Source organism: Barbus barbus (assembly GCF_936440315.1).
Source record: "Barbus barbus genome assembly, chromosome: 30".
NCBI lineage: Eukaryota > Metazoa > Chordata > Actinopteri > Cypriniformes > Cyprinidae > Barbus > Barbus barbus.
Window position 1 is genome coordinate 29,650,201 of NC_136758.1, and position 22,500 is coordinate 29,672,700.

The following is a 22,500-nucleotide window of genomic DNA, read 5'->3' on the forward strand; positions in this document are numbered from 1 at the left end:
TAAAGGAGATTTTCTCAATATTTAGATTTTTTTGCTCCCTCAGATTCCAGATTTTCTAATAGTTGTTATAGTTTCAAATATTGTCCTATCATAACAAACTATACATCAATGGAAAGATTATTATTCAGATTTCAGATGATTTATAAATATCAATTTCATAAAATTGACACTTTGGTCCAGGGTCACAAATGAGAAAAATTCACCAAATTTCAGCCAAAAATAAACGTTTTAATCAGTGCTTTAATGTGCGTCAAACTGAGCTGCAATACAAGAGTGTTTTAATGTGAAATGTGTTGCATTCATGACAGAATGTGGCATCAGTTTGATCAGAGCAGCTGGAGTAGAGTAATCCAGCAGTAATAATGTCCGCTGAATCTCTGTGTTTCAGGTGTGGGATGGTGTTGGTGGTGGGCGGTGCTTACAGACATACTCCGCCCACCGCGGCTCCGTGCGCGATGCCTGTTGGCTGGCCTGCGGGCGACGCCTCCTCTCAGGGTCGTTTGATGGCAGTGCGGCGGTCACTGATGTGGAGACAGGTCAGTTCAGCTTTTTGATCTGTATGTGATTCAGTGCAAAAGAAGCTCACACGAGGAGCTGAATCAGATCATCTTCTGTTGATTCATTATAAAGTCTCATAGAAACCAGCTGATGTGTGTTTCCTGCTCACGAGAGACGTTTCTTATCGGCCCTCAGCGCTGTGCTAATTACATTTCTTAATTAAAAACACTGAGGAAGCGTATTAATTATGCAGGAGGATGACTCTAATCGCTCCCCAAACATCAGCCTGTAATTAACGACACATTCTCAGTGTTCAGAGAGAAACCGATAATGAGATTGAAATCATGTGTCTCCTGCTCCTGTAAGATCACCTGACCATATGCAAATCCTCTCATTAATATGCATACATTGGGTCATCATCATATGAACACTATGGACACTTTAATTAATAAGCAGCTAATAAAGAAATTCACTCATCACATTAACGTACATCTGAATGAATTGTCAGAAAAATACATTCAAATAGGGTTTCTGTGGGTCTTAATTTTAATATAAAAAAATAAAATCATTTAATTAATCCTAATTATCCCTTTCACAAATTAAGGCCTTAAAGACTCATAAATCAAGCAAAAAATCTTAAATTTATAAAGTCATCATGGCATTAAATGTTGCATGAAATGCAAAAACAAAATTTTTTTTTTTCAGTACAGATATTTAAACATCCTTTAATCAAGATGGAGATGCAAAATGAAGATATGAAGTCAGATAAATTGATCAGAATTAATTGAGTATATGCTTAAAACAAAACAAATATCTGTCTATGATGTATGAAAACTTGGACCAATTTCACAGAAATTATTCACACTTAATTTCTCATTTTCTTCTCAAGTAACTGTATCTTGATTTATGAATCTGTAGAGATTTGCATGAGAAAACAATAAAAACAAGTAATGGAAGTCTATTGGAAGTATTTTCAAACTGTTGCTAATTAAACTCATCATCTGCTCTCGCTTACATTTAGAGAACATATTCATACACTGTGTTCCCTTTTGATTTATTCCTTGGATTTTCTTTAATTGCTCTTAAAAAGCTCGTAAATGTACCTTCATTACTTCTTTTGCTCTTGTGGGTGGAACAGCCGTTATAAAACTGACATCGAACCATAATAAAGCGCTTCAGTTATGCCTGTGACCTATATTAATCAGCAGATGAGTAGTTTATTCTGGCTATTAATAATGCATGCAAGTCTTTATTGAACATCTGTGTCTTTCCTGTGATGAAAATGTGATTTTAATATCCGAAACCACATGACATGAATCTTTGAATCACGGGTTTAATGGAGCTTCAGGAGCATATAAATCACTTGATGTGACCCTGGAGCACAAAACCAGTCTTAAGGGTCAATTTCTTTGAAATTGAGATGTATGCATCATCTGAAATCTGAATAAATAATCTTTCCATTGATGTATGGTTTGTTATGATAGGACAATATTTGTCTGAGATACAACTATTAGAAAATCTGGAATCTGAGGGAGCAAAAAAATCTAAATATTGAGAAAATCTCCTTTAAAGTTGTTCAAATGAAGTTCTTAGCAATGCATATTACTAATCAATAATGAAGTTTTGATATATTTATGGTAGGAAATTTACTAAATATCTTCATGGAACATGATCTTAATATCCTAATGATTTTTGTCATAAAAGAGAAATGTATAATTTTGATCCATACAATGTATTGTTGGCTATTGCTACAGATATACCTGTGCTACTCATGACTGCTTTTGTGCTGCAGGGTCACATTTCTGCATCAGCGATCAGTGACGGCAGCAGCTCACATGCGCTGTGATAAACTCATGACATTGATTGAGTGATTGATTGATTGATTGATTGGCTGTTGTTCCTCAGGGAAGACGATCGCACAGATGGAGAATGGATTTAAGGTGTGCTGCGTCGCCCCGCGGCCCTCTGATCCTGACGTCTTTCTGTGCGGAGGCTTCAGTCCAGAGGTCAGAGCCTGGGACGCTCGCTGCTGTAAGGTCAGTCTGATTCAAAGCCTTCCCATGATCCTCTGCGCTCAGTGTCTCAGTGGTTCTGTGCCTGTGTCTCCAGACGCTGCGGGTCTATAAGGCGGCGGTTCAGCAGACGCTGGACGTCTTGTTCCTGAGCGGCGGGAGAGAGTTCGTCAGCAGCACCGATGCGGTCAGTCGAGACTCCGCCGATCGGACGCTCATCGCCTGGGACTTTGAGACGACGGCCAGACTCTCCAACCAGATCTTCCACGTAAGACACGCGCCGCTCGGGGGGGCTTAAAACACTCCTATAGAGTCACCCTTCCCCAAAACAAGACCTTCACATTAGGGCTGTCAAAATGGCTGAAAAAATAAATTTGAATTTTGTACTTAAATATGATCAATATTTGAATTATATTCTAATTTAAAAGGCATAATTTCAGTTTGGGGGGAAAAGCTTTTGGGTTCTCTCAAGGCCGTAACCAGGGTTTGAAAATTAGTGAGGTCCGAAGTAAGGTGTTAAGAATTGTGCTATAATAACACCCACAAATGTACTACATATAGCCTAAACTTCAAAATAGACAGACATGTAGATGATTGTGAAATATTTTTTATTCAATATAATGTTTTACATGTTACAAACTATTTACAGGCTATTTGCTATAGTGTTTCTCTGTGTGTGTGTGCGCGTGTTTGTGTGTGTGTGTGTGTGTGTGTGTGTCTTTCAATTTAGGCTTTTTTTTAAGAAATACATCTAATGTATTTTGCCGGAACCTTTTTGCCATTCTACACTCTCTCTGTTCTGTCTGTTTTGGAGGATAAACATTGTTAAATTAGACCTTCTTTATTGCATCACAATGGGTTATGTAACAATACTGAATAGATTTCCATAATAAACATTGCTATATGGATAAGTAATAATAACTTTGTCTGTGCTCTAATGCAGTGGTTGTCAACTGGTTAGGCCATTGAACCCACATTTTACCATGGACATTAAGCTGCGACCCTTTTTTTTTTGGAAATTGACATATATATATATATATATATGCCGTCTGAAAATTTCTTCTAGAATGATCATTTTTATCAAGCTCGTATATTTAAGTTCAGTAATTTCACTTAAATTACAATTAAAATGACCTATTAATTGACATTTAAGTGAAATTACTGAACTTAAATATACGAGCTTGATAAAAATGTCCATTCTAGAAGAAATTTTCAGATGGCACTTAGAGGCTTTTGCATATATATATATATATATATATATATATATATGTATATAAATGTACACACATACACACTGTATATAAGAAAATGCACATACTGATGAGAATGAGGTATAAGGTAACAGGTAAAGGTAAGGTAGCAGTTCCAAAACAGTTTTTGTTAATAAGTTGGTATGTGATGAGACCACAGTCATTTAGAAATACATTACAAAAAAACACAGTGAAAAAAAAGTGGCATTTTGAGGGTTAAGGTCTGTTACCATGGTAAATTTGCGCGTGTAATGGAAGAGTGCGCGCAACCAGCACAGTATGACTGACAGGACTGGAAAGTTCTTTTTTTTTTTTTTTTTTTAGGTGAGGGAATTTTTATTTTATAACAAGTTATAAAAATAACGTTAGAATAATGACACCGACATAAAACTTGACAACATCTCATTTGACCGTAGATACTGAATGAGGAAAAAGCGTTTTTCTCAGGTAGGCCTACTTTTAGAAGAGTCAACCGCTTTCAAGCACGTCTTTCAAAATAATAGTCTAGCGTCAGAAAAAACAGAATTACGTTTGTTGTTTCTTTGACTGCACACTCCGCGACCCACTCAAAACGTTTTTGCGACCCACCAGTTGAGAAACACTGCTTTAATTAATGTTTTTTGATGACTTAAGGTTAACTAAAGAGCATGAGACGTCTGCTGGCCAGTAACGTTAACGTTATTTGGCATAGTAGCCTATTTCATTCTGTTACAAACAGATTTGTATTATGCTATTGTTTTTGATAGTGTTATACATTTCTTTCAGATATTAACGATGATCACTGCGTTTGTCTTACCGATTGTGGTGTCTTCCTGTCAGCAATTAAATTACAGATTGTCTATAAGCTTTTTTTATGAATGTACAATGTTGCCAGATATTGCTACGAAAAACAAGCAATTACAAAAAGAAAGAAAAAGATATCCGAAATAAGTTCAAAGCTTGTGTTTTGTAAATAAGAATATATCACTAACACTAACGTTCAACTTTCCACTTTATAGACGTCCCAAAGTGTCACAATAAATTGGAAAAACGAGTCACAAAACACGTATAATAGGTGGATCTGGCAACAAACGGAGACTGCACCCGCGCTCTCACTCAACGCGCTCTCAAGCCCCGTTCACTGCGCTAGCTTCTCGCAGCAACATGAATTGCAAACACTCATGTGATATGAGGTGGTTTAAACGGCTAAATAATCATTCAGAGAGCTTGACATTTTATTTTTGAATATAAAAAATGACCGAGGTCCGGACCTCGGTGACCTCATAGCTGGCTACGGCCGTGGGTTCTCTCCTGAGGCCACAGGAGGGCGCATCGAGCAAAATATCACTAATGCAGGTTTCTTCAAAGCAACAAAATCTATCTGTGAAAAAATTAATCATGTTTATAAACCAAATATAATTAAGTTTCTTTAACAATTATGAATAAAACAGCATCATGTATGTCTGCATAGTTTAATACAAAGGGACGAAAACCAATCACAAAGAATATTTTATCATTTAAAAACATGAGATGCAGTGGGATGCGGAAAAACCACCGTGAAGTCTCGACACATGTTTTTTAAAAGTTTCACTTGCATTAATTTTACATGCTTTCTAAACATACGGCTCTCTTGTGCGAGACGCGAGTGCAGCAGTGATAGATGTCCCTCTAGAAAATGTGATAAATATGTGTTCTGTGTGAACAGCTTGGGTTCAGTTTTGATGTAAACAACATCTTCTCTGCATTGATGTTCTCTTTTTCTGCAATATTTTGATTGCAGCGCATCTAGTGGCTTCAACTGGATAGGCAAAAAAAAAATGAAAATGCAAAATGTTTTTGCATTCGAATGTGGATTTTTATTTTTAATTCGATGAATATTCTAAATTTGGATCTTTATTTAACAGCCCTACTTCAAATGTCTTAAATCAGAGCAGAAAGTCTTTGTGTTGCATATGCTGCAAAAAACTATATATATATATATTTTCTACATACATTTACTGGTAAAGCAAAATTACATAACATTTTAAGTCTTGTTTGTAAAATCAACCAAAATTAAGTGAGTTTATGATTTATTGACAGATACTTGTTCTTGTTTTTATCAAAAACTCACTTCAGTTTGACTTCTTTTGTCATTTTGTTTCTCCAGTAAATGTGTCTTGATTTAAGTATCTTTAGAAAAATACTGACTCTTTGTTGTGTGATCAGAAGATACAATAAAGGTTATTTATTGGTCTTCAGAAGCTCTTTAACCCTAGTGTGTCAATTTAAGAAAGTTATACAGAGGTCCTTAAAGGACAAAAATGTCATCATAAAATTATAACTACCAAAATTTCATTTTTCATTTTCACGATTTTAACCCTTTGAATGCTAGTTTGTTTACATAATGCTGCTGTTGTTTATGACACAAAATTATGCATGAAAAAGGGTTATATTTGACTTAAATCCTTAATATATAATGCATTATAAAGTAGTTTTAATGCATTAATCATGCCGTGTAATGCACCTTATAATGCATTACAACGTACATTATGAATACCTTTATAAAACTTAATACTTTATAAGTGTTAGTGAAAAATGATTTTTTTCATGTACTAAATGCCAAGCATTGTTAAAATTGGAAAAAGTTTGAAGCTTTGCCAGCAGAATGAATGCATTTTAACAGAGAACCCTTATTTGTTTGGCACTGGGATAGAATATTGTGGTTTGAATGGGGACATTTTTAGCCTAAAGTTCCTGATTGTAACTGTTTTTAGCACGTACTAGTGTAAAATAGATTTATGAAATGTCAATAAACATACACATTTTTGGAATTATTAATGGTGTTTGCATTAATACAGCCAAATTGATCAAAAGCTAGAAATGCCCTGAAGGGTTAAAGTTGTACATTTACCTTCATGAAAGCTGCAGAAACGCTGGTCTGCCAGACTGTTGTGATGAGTGTGTTGTGTTGTGTTTATTAGGAGCGCTACACCTGTCCGTGTCTGGAGTCTCACCCGCTGGAGAGCAGCTTCGTGGCTCAGACCAATGGTGACTACATCGCCCTGTTCTCCGCCCAGCGGCCCTACAGGATCAACAAGAGACGCCGCTACGAGGGACACAAGGTCACACGATTGGAGTGTTTCACTGACATATATAAAAGGGTCATGACATGAGAAATCAAATTTGCCTGGATCTTTTGGCATATAAGAGGTCTTTGTAGCATTTAAACATCCTGCAAGTTTCATAGCTTAACACCTCCTCCTCGTTATAGACAAAGCATTTATTTAATCAAGCTCCAGAAACGGCTCATTTGTGACCCAGGCCCACAAAACCAGTCATAAGTGTACATTTTTTGAAACTGAGAGTTACGTATCATCTGAAAGCTGAATAAATGATCTTTCCATTGATGTATGGTTTGTTATGATAGGACAATATTTTTGTTGTGGTTTGCAGGTGGAGGGTTTTGCAGTGCATTGTGGGTTCTCTGCAGACGGAAGCGTTCTGGTCTCTGGTAGTTCTACAGGTTCTGTGCACTTCTATGACTTCCAGAGCTCACGCAGCCTGAGCACGCTTCACGCTCACCAACACGCCTGCGTCTGCGCCGCGCTGCATCCCATCATTCCCGCCCTCACGGCCACAGCTGATTGGACGGGAGAGATCAAGATCTGGAGCTGATCACTCAGTGTTTGATAATGACCAAACTCTTCCTTACAGTGCTTCAGTGTCAAGCTTCTCCTCGGGGTAATCAAATCATTATATGATTTAAATCTGTAAAATCCACTGAATGTTACATGCTTTCATGTTTCTTTACTTTTATACTTGCCTTTTTGTGTCCTTAATAAAACAGATAAAATGATAGTTAATTTAGTTAATGTGGAAGCATGTCATTATATGTTTCTGTACATTATCAGTCAAAAGTGTTTGAACAGTATGATTTTTAATAATTCTCTTCTGCTCACCAAGCCTGCATTTATTTGATCCAAAATAAGCAAAACAGTAACATTGTAAAAAATATCTTCACTATTTATAAATATTTTACTATTTACTGTAATTTATTCCTGTGATTTCAAAGCTGAATTTTTAGATTCATAACTCCAGAGTCACGTCATCCTTCAGAAATCATTCTAATATTGCTGCTCAAAAAACATTTATTATTATTATTAGTTTCTTGATGAATAGAAAGTTCAGAAGAACAGCATTTATCGGAAATAGAAATCTTTTGTATCATTATAAATGCCTTTATCATCACTTTTGATCAATTTAAAGCATCCTCGCTAAATAACAGTATTAATTTCTATCATTTCTTTCCCCCCGAAAAGATTATACTGACTCCAAGCTTTTGATTGGTGTAGTGTATAATGTTACAAAAGCTTTTTATTTCAGATAAATGCTGATCTTTGGATCTTTCTTCGTCAAAGAATCCTGAAAAAATCTACTCAGCTGTGTTCAACATTGATAATAATCAGAAATGTTTGTTGATCAGTAAATCAGTATATTATTATGATTTCTGAAGATCATGTGACACTGAAGACTGGAGTAATGATGCTGAAAATACAGCTGCAGATCACAGAAATACATTACACTTTAACACATATTCACATAGGAAACAGCTGATTTAAATAGTAAATATATTTCACAATATTACTGCTTTTGCTGTATTTTGGATCAAATAAATGCAGGCTTGGTGAACAGAAGAGACTTCTTTAAAAAAACATTAAAAATCTTACTGTTCAAACACTTTTGACGTAGTGTATATTTTATATATATATATATTTCATTATAACATTGTATCTGAATATATTACTCATCAATTCACACTAAGAAATAAGAAATACATCAAAATAGTTCCATCGTTCAGATTTATTTAGTAAAGAAAAATACAGCAAAAATATATAAACGAGCATCTAGAATTAGTTTCTCCTTTAATGGCGTGAGTAGAAACAGGAAAACAATCTCTGTCACTTTAACTGAATGCTCATTTCTGTTTACATACTTCTGCTTTAACACGAATGCATTTAAGGTTTACACTATGAGTCCAGTTGTTACGCCACACGTTCATGTCAAAACACTGGCAGCGAGAGATCAAATCATGTTGGCTTTATCACAGTTAATCACTTCATCTCGATGTGTTCATTTGCTCTCCTGGTGAAAAACTGACTATTTATTTAGAAATGTTTCTTCATTTTCTCATTTCTCAGATCAAAGTCTTTCAAAGTGAACATGATTTCTCAAATAGTTTTAATTGATTATTTATAGATATATTTCACGGTCCTCGCCGGGCTTGTCTCAGTACCTACACTTGTGCTCTTCGACGCTTCAGAGTGTATGAAACACCAAGGTTTAGTGCTCTGACGCACACTAAAGCTCAGAAGAGAAACTGTTTCTAAAAACGGATCAGAGCGCTGTTTGAGGCCAAGTGCATCCCATCATTCATCAAGAAGCCCACGGACCCTGAATCTTGTGAGATTTCAAGGAAAATTATCCAGTGTAAGTTAAATTAATTGTGACCCTGGAGCACAAAACCAGTCATAGGGTCAATTTTTGGAAATTGAGATTTATACATCACCTGAAAGCTGAATAAATATGCTTTCCATTGATGTATGGTTTGTTAGGATAGGACAATATTGTTCAAATGAAGTTCTTAGCAATGCATATTACTAATCAAAAATGAAGCTTTGATATATTTACGGTAGGAAATTTACTAAATATCTTCATGGAACATGATCTTAATATCCTAATGATTTTTGTCATAAAAGAGAAATGTATAATTTTGACCCATACAATGTATTGTTGGCTATTGCTACAGATATACCTGTGCTACTGATGACTGCTTTTGTGCTGCAGGGACACATATAACTGTAACTTTAATATGTTTTGGTCAACAACTGAAATGATAATAATTGCGCCTGTGCCCACATATGTATATTAACGTAACTGTAATAAAGTCAGGTAAAAACCTCCACATCATGACTGAGATCTAAACTGAAAGGCATTGCAGGAAAAAAACATGAGTTCAGCTGGAATCACTGCAGCTCCTCACTCACTGTTGGTCAATATATTAATATAAAGTAACCTCATTTACATACTGTATGTACATTCCTGGTGTAGCTTGTAGATAAAAACAATGTTAGGTTGAAAACACAAGTGTTTGAAGAGCTTCAATATCACTGACAAACTTTGACTACTAGAAAACCTCTGCAGTAAAAGCACCTGAATAATGATCTTCTGTAGTCCTAAAGATGAAATATTAACATATTTACAATCATATCATTTTTAAACATAGGAGCTGTATGATGAGTTTTATGGCTGTTAATTTCTGTTTTTGTTTACAGAGAAAATTATTCAGATTTGACTTGATGAATTAAACGGAGAAATCTGAAGAATCACGAGCCTAATCAATTTCTGACTTCAATAAAGCTGAAGTGTGTCATTTCTGTGCCACGAACAGATAATACTTAATCACAAAGTTAAAGACTTGGTTAATTGGTAAAGATGCACATTTAGTATAAGAATAAGAATTTGGAATAAAGTTTGGTGATTAATTTGTCAATTATGTATGGAGAATGCCATATACACAAACAAAAATGGGCAAAAAATAAACCAAACAAACCAATATCATTCCATTTAAAACTGAACTGATGCAATATATTTGTCACGAATCTGGTCCATGCTCTCCCGATTAACCACCACTAGAGGTCACCCGTTCACCACTATGACTTTTTCACTCACAACACATTGGACTCAATTTCCCATAATCCTTTTCACTGACAACATGCACAGCTGTTCACTATTTCGCCCACACCTGATCACCATTTCTCAATCAGTATCACACTATTTAACCTGGGACTTCCTCTTGCTCTTGGCCGAGTATTGTTAGCGTTTATCACTCATCTAGCGATAGCAACTTTACGGAGCCCTAGTCGTACACTGTAAAAAATGATCGTGATTTAACGGTAAAAGACTGTGAAAATGCTACAGTAAAAACCTGTTACATGGTTAACGGAAACTTCCTGTAAAATGTACAGGGAAAAACCGTAAACTGATGTTCCCAGAATTCCCTGCGTTCCATTTCAAATTCTGTTTGAATTTGACGTTTTTTCTTTGAAATAACTATGTTTCTTCTTAGTTTTTTCTTATCAGTTATGTTTATTAGGGTTGTATGTTACATCTAATGTTGTTAAATTAATGTTTATAGCATATTTCATTTTAAGGAGTCTCACCATGATGGTGTTTAGTGCTTGTATGAATGACACTGCATCTGCACCTTCTGTAAATGCTATTGTTTAAAAGTTGCTTGTGATGGGCTTTGGCTCATCATGTGACTTTCTCATCATCACCTGCATTTGGTGATTATCAGTGTATTTCAAAAGAACAAAACAGATTTCAGTACTTTAATAGGTTGGTATGTTAAGATTATATCAGTTAAAGAAATTACGGTATTTACGGTATCTGCCTTTGTTTCCTGGATTTACCCCTTTGCCTTGCCGTTTGGACTCTGTTCGCTCCCCGTTTGGATTATTGCTCTCGACTCTGGATTATCTCTCTGCCTTGCCCCTTTGGATACTGTTCGCTGATCGTTGACCCACGCTTGCTCCACGGATTGCTCTGTCTTGTCTTTGCCATACCTGTTTGCCGATCTCTGACCCTGCATGTTTTATGACCATGTTTCATAATAAAGCTTTGCATATGGATCCGCATGTCTCACGTCTCGTCAGCCCCGTAACAATATTAAGTCTGTAAAAGATGCAAGAAGTAATAAGGTGACTTGAAACCTTTTCTCTTGTTAGTTAATTTTAAACTATTCCCTGGCATATTTATTTGGTTACTTTCGGGGGGGTTTGGTTACTTACTTTTCTTTTTTCAGTTTATTTCCTTTGATGCTGCTATTAGTGTAACAGTAATCCACTGTGTACATTCTCTGTATCTATATAAACAATATAGATGTGTTTGTTTGAGCCGCCCAAAATGTCAACTTCTGACTCAACCAATCAGGTGAGTTTGGGGTGGGACAGTCTTTCTGAACGACCAATGACAGATGAGGGGCTGAAAGGACGGTACGAGTGTTTGGAAACACAGAAATGACACACTCCAGGTGTAAAATCAGCCATTGGTCATGAAAAGACTCGTTCCACTATCCAGCAAAACTCAACCTGACTAAATCAAGTCCCGCCAGACAAACATAACAGCCGAATGGTTTGCAAACATGTTCACATATTGTTCTTTATTTTACTGCAGTACATTTTACTGACTGCTAGTTAAGCAGCGTTCCATAAAGCTGAGCTTTAGTCAGACTGTCTTTGCGACTGAGTCCAGCATTTCCAAACTTTTGATGCCGTGGCGTCATTTTCTGAGCTCCAGGGTTTTGAAGATCCTTGTATTTCTGGACGTCCAGACCCTGGTTTAGTGACTCCGCTGAACTGCCGGGACTTTCATCAGCGTAATCTCTCTGTAAAGCGTCTTTAGTCGTGTTCTCCTTGTCTTTGGTGTTTCCAGTTATGAAAAAGCTGCTTGTTGAATCCTTGGAGCGAAACATCAGTTCTCTCTCGGCCTTCAGTGCATTCAGACTCCTCTTTGGGTTCAGTGCAGGACTCGATCCCGCCAACGCAGGGAATCCCGGATCCGCCACGTGCCTGTGAAAGACATTGTCTCCATCCTGGTAGATGCTGTAAGAAGGACCCGGTTTGATCTTGAAGTGGTGCTCTGAGAAACCGAAGGGTGAGAATCTGCTGATGTCCTCCTTGCTCATCTGCCGCCAGCCGTCCGCTTGGTCCGGAGGGACGAGGATGTGTCTGTCTCTGGATCGGTCGTTCTGTGATCCCACATGCTGGAAGCTGCTTGACTTGGGAAAACCTGGATGTTCCTTTCCATACGAGGACAAGTTCTTGGGCTCATAGTCTCCATTACGCCAGTCTGTGCACAAAGACGAACCGTGAAGCTTCTCGTCCGAGACTGTGCTGCAGCTGGAATAACGGCTGGAGGCGGGAAGAGAGCCGAGGACGAACCCATGAAAAGAATCTTCATGCAGGGGGAAGCTCTCGTCATCCAGGTTGCCGTCGGTGGATGTGTGCCCCCGGATCCGTCCGCTCTGGTCCGCACTCTGCCGTCTCTCCAGCCAGCGGTCGCGCCGCTGCTCATCGGTGGGACAGTACAGCACCGTGTCACTGCAGTACAGGTCAGACGACTTATACGCCATGTGCCGCTGGACTTTGTCTGGGAATTCTGGAGCTTGTGGGCTTGGTGAGCGCGTGACTGGACAGCTTCTCCCGGGATCCGGTTTCTCCAGGACCTGACCGATGACGGCGGTGGGAACGGCGTCTGAGTAGGAGTGACGCAACGTTGCGCTCCGGCCGCAACCCTGCTGCTCCATGTGGGAACTCACTCGCTTCTGAAGATCAGCAGGAAGCTAAACAAACACACAGAGAAACTCTTAATACAGACAAGACACTAGAAGAGAAGAAGTGTGTCAGAAATAAGAAATCATACTTGCATCTTCTTCTATGGAGCCCCTAAAGGGATGTGGTGAAGGGCAAAACTGAGATCTCTCTATTCCATAGTTTTCTCTCAACTATTGTGTTCCACCAAGAAACTTTGTATTCGCAAATTTTTGCATTTTCTCACAAAACTATTGCATTCTCCAAAGGACCTTTGCATTCACTCCCAAAACTTCTGCATTCTCTGACATGAATATTGCGCTCCCCCAAGAAACTTTGCAATCTCTTGAAAAACATTTGCATACTCTCAAAAAAGTATTTTGTTCCCCCAAAAAACTTTCTCTCACAAAACTGTTGGGTTCCCGGAGAAACTTGCATTTGCTCACAAAATTATTGCGTTCCCCCAAGAAACTTCTATTCGCTCGCAAAACTATTGCGTTCCCCTGAGAAACTTCTATTCGCTCACAAAACTATTACGTTCCCCTGAGAAACTTCTATTCGCTCGCAAAACTATTGCGTTCCCCTGAGAAACTTCTATTCACTCGCAAAACTATTGCGTTCCACTGAGAAACTTCTATTCGCTCGCAAAACTATTACGTTCCCCTGAGAAACTTCTATTCGCTCGCAAAACTAATGCGTTCCCCCGAGAAACTTCTATTCGCTCGCAAAACTATTGCGTTCCCCTGAGAAACTTCTATTCGCTCACAAAACTATTACGTTCCCCTGAGAAACTTCTATTCGCTCGCAAAACTAATGCGTTCCCCCGAGAAACTTCTATTCGCTCGCAAAACTATTGCGTTCCCCTGAGAAACTTCTATTCGCTCGCAAAACTATTGCGTTCCCCTGAGAAACTTCTATTCGCTCGCAAAACTATTGTGTTCCCCTGAGAAACTTCTATTCGCTCGCAAAACTATTGCGTTCCCCTGAGAAACTTCTATTCACTCACAAAACTATTGCGTTCCCCTGAGAAAAACTATTGCGTTCCCCTGAGAAACTTCTATTCGCTCGCAAAACTATTGCGTTCCCCTGAGAAACTTCTATTCGCTCGCAAAACTATTGCGTTCCCCTGAGAAACTTCTATTCGCTCGCAAAACTATTGCTTTCCCCTGAGAAACTTCTATTCTCTCGCAAAACTATTGCGTTCCCCTGAGAAACTTCTATTCGCTCGCAAAACTATTGCGTTCCCCTGAGAAACTTCTATTCGCTCGCAAAACTATTGCGTTCCCCTGAGAAACTTCTATTCGCTCGCAAAACTATTGCTTTCCCCTGAGAAACTTCTATTCTCTCGCAAAACTATTGCGTTCCCCTGAGAAACTTCTATTCGCTCGCAAAACTATTGCGTTCCCCTGAGAAACTTCTATTCGCTCGCAAAACTATTGCGTTCCCCTGAGAAACTTCTATTCGCTCGCAAAACTATTGCGTTCCCCTGAGAAACTTCTATTCGCTCGCAAAACTATTGCGTTCCCCTGAGAAACTTCTATTCGCTCGCAAAACTATTGCATTCCCTGAGAAACTTCTATTCGCTCGCAAAACTATTGCGTTCCCCTGAGAAACTTCTATTCGCTCGCAAAACTATTGCGTTCCCCTGAGAAACTTCTATTCGCTCGCAAAACTATTGCGTTCCCCTGAGAAACTTCTATTCTCTCGCAAAACTATTGCGTTCCCCTGAGAAACTTCTATTCGCTCGCAAAACTATTGCGTTCCCCTGAGAAACTTCTATTCGCTCGCAAAACTATTGCATTCCCTGAGAAACTTCTATTCGCTCGCAAAACTATTGCGTTCCCCTGAGAAACTTCTATTCGCTCGCAAAACTATTGCGTTCCCCTGAGAAACTTCTATTCGCTCGCAAAACTATTGCGTTCCCCTGAGAAACTTCTATTCGCTCGCAAAACTATTGCATTCCCTGAGAAACTTCTATTCGCTCGCAAAACTATTGCTTTCCCCTGAGAAACTTCTATTCTCTCGCAAAACTATTGCGTTCCCCTGAGAAACTTCTATTCGCTCGCAAAACTATTGCGTTCCCCTGAGAAACTTCTATTCGCTCGCAAAACTATTGCGTTCCCCTGAGAAACTTCTATTCGCTCGCAAAACTATTGCGTTCCCCTGAGAAACTTCTATTCGCTCGCAAAACTATTGCTTTCCCCTGAGAAACTTCTATTCTCTCGCAAAACTATTGCGTTCCCCTGAGAAACTTCTATTCGCTCGCAAAACTATTGCGTTCCCCTGAGAAACTTCTATTCGCTCGCAAAACTATTGCGTTCCCCTGAGAAACTTCTATTCGCTCGCAAAACTATTGCGTTCCCCTGAGAAACTTCTATTCGCTCGCAAAACTATTGCGTTCCCCTGAGAAACTTCTATTCGCTCGCAAAACTATTGCGTTCCCCTGAGAAACTTCTATTCGCTCGCAAAACTATTGCGTTCCCCTGAGAAACTTCTATTCGCTCGCAAAACTATTGCATTCCCTGAGAAACTTGCATTTTCTTGCAAAACTATTGCGTTCCCCTGAGAAACTTCTATTCGCTCGCAAAACTATTGCGTTCCCCTGAGAAACTTCTATTCGCTCGCAAAACTATTGCGTTCCCCTGAGAAACTTCTATTCGCTCGCAAAACTATTGCGTTCCCCTGAGAAACTTCTATTCGCTCGCAAAACTATTGCGTTCCCCTGAGAAACTTCTATTCGCTCGCAAAACTATTGCGTTCCCCTGAGAAACTTCTATTCGCTCGCAAAACTATTGCGTTCCCCTGAGAAACTTCTATTCGCTCGCAAAACTATTGCATTCCCTGAGAAACTTCTATTCGCTCACAAAACTATTGCGTTCCCCTGAGAAACTTCTATTCGCTCGCAAAACTATTGCATTCCCTGAGAAACTTCTATTCACTCACAAAACTATTGCGTTCCCCTGAGAAACTTCTATTCGCTCGCAAAACTATTGCGTTCCCCTGAGAAACTTCTATTCGCTCGCAAAACTATTGCGTTCCACTGAGAAACTTCTATTCGCTCGCAAAACTATTGCGTTCCCCTGAGAAACTTCTATTCGCTCGCAAAACTATTGCGTTCCCCTGAGAAACTTCTATTCGCTCGCAAAACTATTGCGTTCCCCTGAGAAACTTCTATTCGCTCGCAAAACTATTGCGTTCCCCTGAGAAACTTCTATTCGCTCGCAAAACTATTGCGTTCCCCTGAGAAACTTCTATTCGCTCGCAAAACTATTGCGTTCCCCTGAGAAACTTCTATTCGCTCGCAAAACTATTGCGTTCCCCTGAGAAACTTCTATTCGCTCGCAAAACTATTGCGTTCCCCTGAGAAACTTCTATTCGCTCGCAAAACTATTGCGTTCCCCTGAGAAACTTCTATTCGCTCGCAAAACTATTGCGTTCCCCTGAGAAACTTCTATTCGCTCGCAAAACTATTGCGTTCCCCTGAGAAACTTCTATTCGCTCGCAAAACTATTGCGTTCCCCTGAGAAACTTCTATTCTCTCGCAAAACTATTGCGTTCCCCTGAGAAACTTCTATTCGCTCGCAAAACTATTGCGTTCCCCTGAGAAACTTCTATTCGCTCGCAAAACTATTGCTTTCCCCTGAGAAACTTCTATTCGCTCGCAAAACTATTGCGTTCCCCTGAGAAACTTCTATTCGCTCGCAAAACTATTGCGTTCCCCTGAGAAACTTCTATTCGCTCGCAAAACTATTGCTTTCCCCTGAGAAACTTCTATTCGCTCGCAAAACTATTGCGTTCCCCTGAGAAACTTCTATTCTCTCGCAAAACTATTGCGTTCCACTGAGAAACTTCTATTCGCTCGCAAAACTATTGCATTCCCTGAGAAACTTCTATTCGCTCGCAAAACTATTGCGTTCCCCTGAGAAACTTGCATTTTCTTGCAAAACTATTGCGTTCCACTGAGAAACTTCTATTCGCTCGCAAAACTATTGCGTTCCCTGAGAAACTTCTATTCGCTCGCAAAACTATTGCGTTCCCCTGAGAAACTTCTATTCGCTCGCAAAACTATTGCGTTCCCCTGAGAAACTTCTATTCGCTCGCAAAACTATTGCGTTCCCCTGAGAAACTTCTATTCGCTCGCAAAACTATTGCGTTCCCCTGAGAAACTTCTATTCGCTCGCAAAACTATTGCGTTCCCCTGAGAAACTTCTATTCACTCGCAAAACTATTGCATTCCCCTGAGAAACTTCTATTCGCTCGCAAAACTATTGCGTTCCACTGAGAAACTTCTATTCGCTCGCAAAACTATTGCGTTCCCCTGAGAAACTTCTATTCGCTCGCAAAACTATTGCGTTCCCCTGAGAAACTTCTATTCGCTCGCAAAACTATTGCGTTCCCCTGAGAAACTTCTATTCGCTCGCAAAACTATTGCGTTCCCCTGAGAAACTTCTATTCGCTCGCAAAACTATTGCGTTCCCCTGAGAAACTTCTATTCGCTCGCAAAACTATTGCATTCCCTGAGAAACTTGCATTTTCTTGCAAAACTATTGCATTTCCCCTAAGAAACTTGAAATTTGCTCATAAAACCTCTTTTACTCGATGGATGTAAACGGCATATATGATGAATCGTATGAAGAGAACCTTCATCTGGCCTCATCATCCTCTGTAGTCCATCAGAGGGACGCAGCAGAGCTGCATTATGGGAAGAGTGCTCTGTTCTCTCTGTGATTAACAGCACATGGAGCATGTCTGTAAACAGACTCTGTCAGCAATAAATCCAGCGCATTTCTCTTTGCCATCATCAAACGTAGCAGAGAGAGTTTATATTCAAATGAAACCCGTCTGGCCTCCGGCAGAAAAAGACAGAAAGAAACCGATGGATTTTAAACCTGCGACTGCAGACTGAAAATGGAAAGGATTCGCTGCACCTCTGACTTTCTTTAAAGTTGTGCTATTTTTAGGATGAGTTTCCCTCTGAGAAAGAAACCAGTGTGTGTGTGTGTGCATCAGTCGTACCTCGGAGAGTTTGTGTGCTCTGTAAGGAGATTTTCCACACTGGAGCAGTTGAGCCGCCAAATTACAGTCTTTCCTATACAGATCCTGCGGGAAAAGCATAAACCGTACATGATTTAATTTGGCAAATGATCATTCAATCTATCGATATTACACCTCTGCCGTTTACTGACAAACTCATGTCAAGAAAAGATCTGAACCCATGATTCACTAGCATGTTAATCTTCCCAGTCCATCAGTCTCTTGAACTGCATGTCTTTATATCTCTAAACCAGAAGCGTTTGAGTGGACCCTAACTAGTGAACCTAGAGAGAAACCAAGTGGGCTGCTCCTCAAACCTCAAACGCTCGCTCCATCACAGAGATCTCAGCGCCAGAGGCTGATAAATATTAGGTGTCAGCAACCTTCAAAGAACACTTCCTTCTTGCAGATGATGGTTCCTGTTAGCAGCAGGGATCTGAACACTCTGATGAAAGCAATCACAGATGAAGCTGTGAAGGCGTCACTAGTTCAGCATGGCGTCTGTCATACGTACGTTATCCTCTCGCAGCTTCTGGATAGTGATCTTGGCCTCCATCAGGTGGTTTTTCAGCGTGCCAATCTCTCGACTCAGCGATCTCTTCTCCTCTTCGTGACGTTGAGTCTGAAACACAAAGAACCAACATGAACGTACACTATATTGCCAAAAGTATTGGGACACCCCTTCTAATAGGTTTGACTACTTCAATAATTTATTTCTTAATGTTTAAGCATATAATGATATTTTAGGGAATTATGTTTTTAGATTTATTGCAGCAGTTTGGACAGAACCCTTTTCTATTCTAACATGACAGTGCCTCTGTGTATAAGACACGGTTCAGAAAGACATGATTGATTGAGTCAGTGTGGAAGAACTGGACTGGTCTGCAGAAACATCTGCTATGACTTTAACTGCAGACCTTGACCCGAAAACTCATCACCAAACACCAGTGACTTGTACATACACTTTATGGACAAAAGTATTGGGACACCCCCTTCTTTAGAACAGAAAAAGGCACTTTCAAAAATGTGGGAACAAAGATGGGAACATTTTCATGCATTTAAAAATTGTATTTCTATCTCTGTTGCAACAGTTTTGGAAGGGTCTAAAATGTCATTGGTGTTGGTGATGTCACAGCAGATGTTTCTGCAGACCAGTCCAGTTCTTCCACACTGACTCAATCAATCATGTCTTTTTGAACCGTGTCTTATACACAGAGACACTGTCATGTTAGAATAGAAAAGGGTTCTGTCCAAACTGCTGCTATAAAATTAGAAGCACACAATTCCCTAAAATATCATTATATGCTTTAACATTAAGATTTGTACTCATGGAAAATACTAAAGTAGTCAAATCTGTTCATTAGAAGGGGGTGCCAATACTTTTGGCAAAGTAGTGTATTACAGTACTATATACTACATCATCGTCCAGCTCTCATCTGATAAATGCGACTGTAAGGCTTGAAGATATTAAAGCAACAGTTCACCCAAAAATTATGCTTTTGTCATCATTTACTTTCCCCAAATCTGTATGAGTTTCTTCTGTTGAGTACAAAATAAGTTATTTTGAAGAATGCTGGTAACCATACCGTTGATGGTAGCCATTGACTTCTATAGTATGGAAAAAATACAAGACTACAAATCAATGACTACCGTCAACTGTTTGGATTCATGCAGGTTCAGAACAACTTAAAAGTGAGAAACTGATGAAAGAATTAAAAAAATTGGGGTTAACTATCCATTTAAGATATAATAAACATTAATATGAAGATTTTGTGCAAAGCTGCTTTGGAGATGTTATTGTGAAAAGTGCTGTACATATACATTTTTTTAGTCAGCTTCAGTTCAGTCTGTAATTTCTGTTCATCAATCAGACGAGTTTTGCAAGCCATCAGATCTTGAAGCCTCTGTTTGTGTGTTTGAGTGTTTGTTCGAATGAAAATTTCGGCTCATATTCATTGAACGAACCATGTGGAGCATCAGAAGTATTTGCATATGATTAATGGATTTAATTTGACAGGATTTATATCTTCACAGACCTCGTTCTGGATATAATTAACAGAAACAATCAGACATTCACATGACGGATGTACTGCAGGATTTAGTCTGTGAAGGTGCTTTAATATAAACTAGAATCCAACACACATCAACCAGAATATTTCAAGATGTCTATAGTTCAAGCTCAAATAAGATGATTCAAATGAATAGTTGATTTCTCAGTGCACTGTGTGTGTCTTTTCTACAGCAGTCGTTCATCAGAGATCAGCGCTGGACTGAACGAGTGATAGACTGTGATTGTTGCTTAATCGCAGGTACATTATCACTCGTCTCTCTACACTTATATGATGCTGTTTCTATAGCAACATCGGTCAATCATGGTCATGTGACCTGCACTGATGTTTCACCTGAGTATGACTATTTACGGAGTTTTACATTGGAGTTTAGTGTGTGTGTGTGTGTGTGTGTGTGTGTGTGTGTGTGTGTGTGTGTTTCTGGTTGGGTCTCAAATCCCCAGTGAGCCAGTTACTCAAAAACTGAAAGCGACGAGGCTGGAAGTGTCAGATGCTCGAGTGTTTTTGAAGCGTGTCCAGTGTGATTCTGTGTTTAGAGTGAATGTAGATGTCGTTTCTCATCATCTCGTTTGTGTTTTCACTGAGAAACTTGGACTAATGAGGACACAGAAATTGCCACATTCAGGAAAAACACTGAAACGCCCGACAGCATCATTAGACAGATTGAGTTTTGAGCTGCAGTCGACCATCTCGGCAAAATAAGCATTCATAAATCCAGATACATTATCCGGAGATGCAAATTGATAGAAATTGATCAAAATGAAGTGAGTTTATGATTAAAACAAGAACAACTATCTGCCAATAGGCTGAAAAAATTTACTTCATTCAAATGGAAAAAAACATTGAGCCCATTGGGAGATATAACTCACTTCATCAATTTCCCAAAAAACAAGATTTATCTACTTATCTTGTGCCATTTTGCGTCTCCAGTAAATGTATCGTAATTTAAGAATCTTTAGATATTTGCACAAAAATATTGAGGAAGAACATGGTTTCTGATCATCACATTCATCTCCAGCAGTTTATTATTGCTCTAACTGTCTTTCTGTTGTTGTCATTAGTATATTTTCCCTAAACTTCCATCTACATGCACATGTAGATGAAGCACAATCATTTACGTGACTTGATGCTGAATGAAAGTTTCCACGAAGTTCATTCTGGAATTTGGATCATTTTGACCCATACAATGTATTGTTGTCTATTGCTACAAATATACCAAATTACTCATGACTGCTTTTGTGCTGCAGGGACACATATGCTTCAAACCATCAATAAATGCATGATGGTTGTCCACATCACAAGTGAAAGAAATAGAGTAAAGCCATGACAAACAGTCATTTATAATCAGTCAGAGTGTAATATTGTGTAATATGAATCTCTTGTCTGCAGCGAGTGAATCAGATGAATAATCATGTTCATCGTTGAGGCCTGAAGCCTCTAATAATCAGAACTGAAACCACACAAAACCATTTCACAGCTCGTCTTTGTGTGTTAAGCTGATGTTTAGATTTTGAACTTTAATGGGATTTAAGATCACCGGATCGCTCGGCTTTCATTGCAGGACAATCCCTGCGCTACGGCTCTGATCGGGAGAAGCTCCAGCTGTTATTGATCTGCGTCTCTCTTCATTTCTGCTGTTCAGTCGTTCAGAGAGCAGCACTTGTTGATCACTAAACAAGAGTCGACGCCTCAATATTCCTCTGAAAGTGCTTCAACACGTCAGTCGCTCTCGATAAGCGATAAACACACGGAGGCTGATATAACATCTCGTATAAGAGTCGATCTGTGTGATCTCCTGCTGTTCAGCGTTTGTTTCTGAAGAGTTACTGTGATGATTTATGATAAAGCATCATCAGCGTTTGAGATCTAAACAAAGGAACATGAGTTTTATCATGAAGTGATGATGATGCAACAAAAAACATTTCCAGAGCTGTAAGTCATTCTGGGCTTTTTCCATTGAAATTGGTTTTAGATTTTATTTGGTTTTTAATATGTATTTGAGATTTCTTACCATTCTGTGAATTTTCTCCTCCATGTCCTGGTTTATTCTCTGTAGAGCCGCGTAGCTGCTCTGAATCCTGCAGGAGAGATGATGAAGATGATGATGATGAAGTCAAACACATGCATCTGTCATGAGTTTATAGTGGGAATGAAGGTTTCTGGACTCTTTTTATTTTTCTCTCCAGGCCTTGAGCTTTCATATTCGGTGCATCTGGTTAAATCATGAAGCTGAAAATATTATCCAAATTTTGTTAGTTTTTGCTTAAAGCAATCAAAAATATATTCCAATGGAGTAAGGAAAATAATC

At 38.9% G+C, this 22,500-nt stretch overlaps 2 protein-coding genes across 3 annotated transcripts in view; one reads left to right on the plus strand and one right to left on the minus strand.

The window, feature by feature from the left end:
• The window catches only part of wdr25 (WD repeat domain 25), a 16,274-nt gene extending 6,163 nt beyond the window's left edge, over nt 1-10,111 (plus strand). Inside the window, exons 3-8 of one of the 2 annotated variants that reach the window (XR_013782397.1) lie at nt 389-536; nt 2,404-2,534; nt 2,608-2,778; nt 6,700-6,840; nt 7,172-7,459; nt 8,975-10,111. Coding sequence is in view for 1 of the 2 variants with exons in the window: in XM_079385832.1 (XP_079241958.1) it covers nt 389-536; nt 2,404-2,534; nt 2,608-2,778; nt 6,700-6,840; nt 7,172-7,393 (813 nt within the window). In the remaining variant the exon portion in view is untranslated. Of the gene's footprint in view, nt 1-388; nt 537-2,403; nt 2,535-2,607; nt 2,779-6,699; nt 6,841-7,171; nt 7,580-8,974 lie in introns of those variants that run through there. The other variant, XM_079385832.1, reaches the window with a different exon arrangement.
• A 1,799-nt stretch (nt 10,112-11,910) lies between these two features.
• The window catches only part of begain (brain-enriched guanylate kinase-associated), a 32,056-nt gene continuing 21,466 nt past the window's right edge, over nt 11,911-22,500 (minus strand). Inside the window, exons 4-7 of the mRNA XM_079385937.1 lie at nt 22,204-22,270; nt 18,638-18,745; nt 18,106-18,189; nt 11,911-13,121 (exon numbers count right to left, since the gene is read on the minus strand). Coding sequence (XP_079242063.1) covers nt 11,970-13,121; nt 18,106-18,189; nt 18,638-18,745; nt 22,204-22,270 — 1,411 coding nt within the window. The 3' untranslated portion in view covers nt 11,911-11,969. The remainder of the gene's footprint in view (nt 13,122-18,105; nt 18,190-18,637; nt 18,746-22,203; nt 22,271-22,500) is intronic.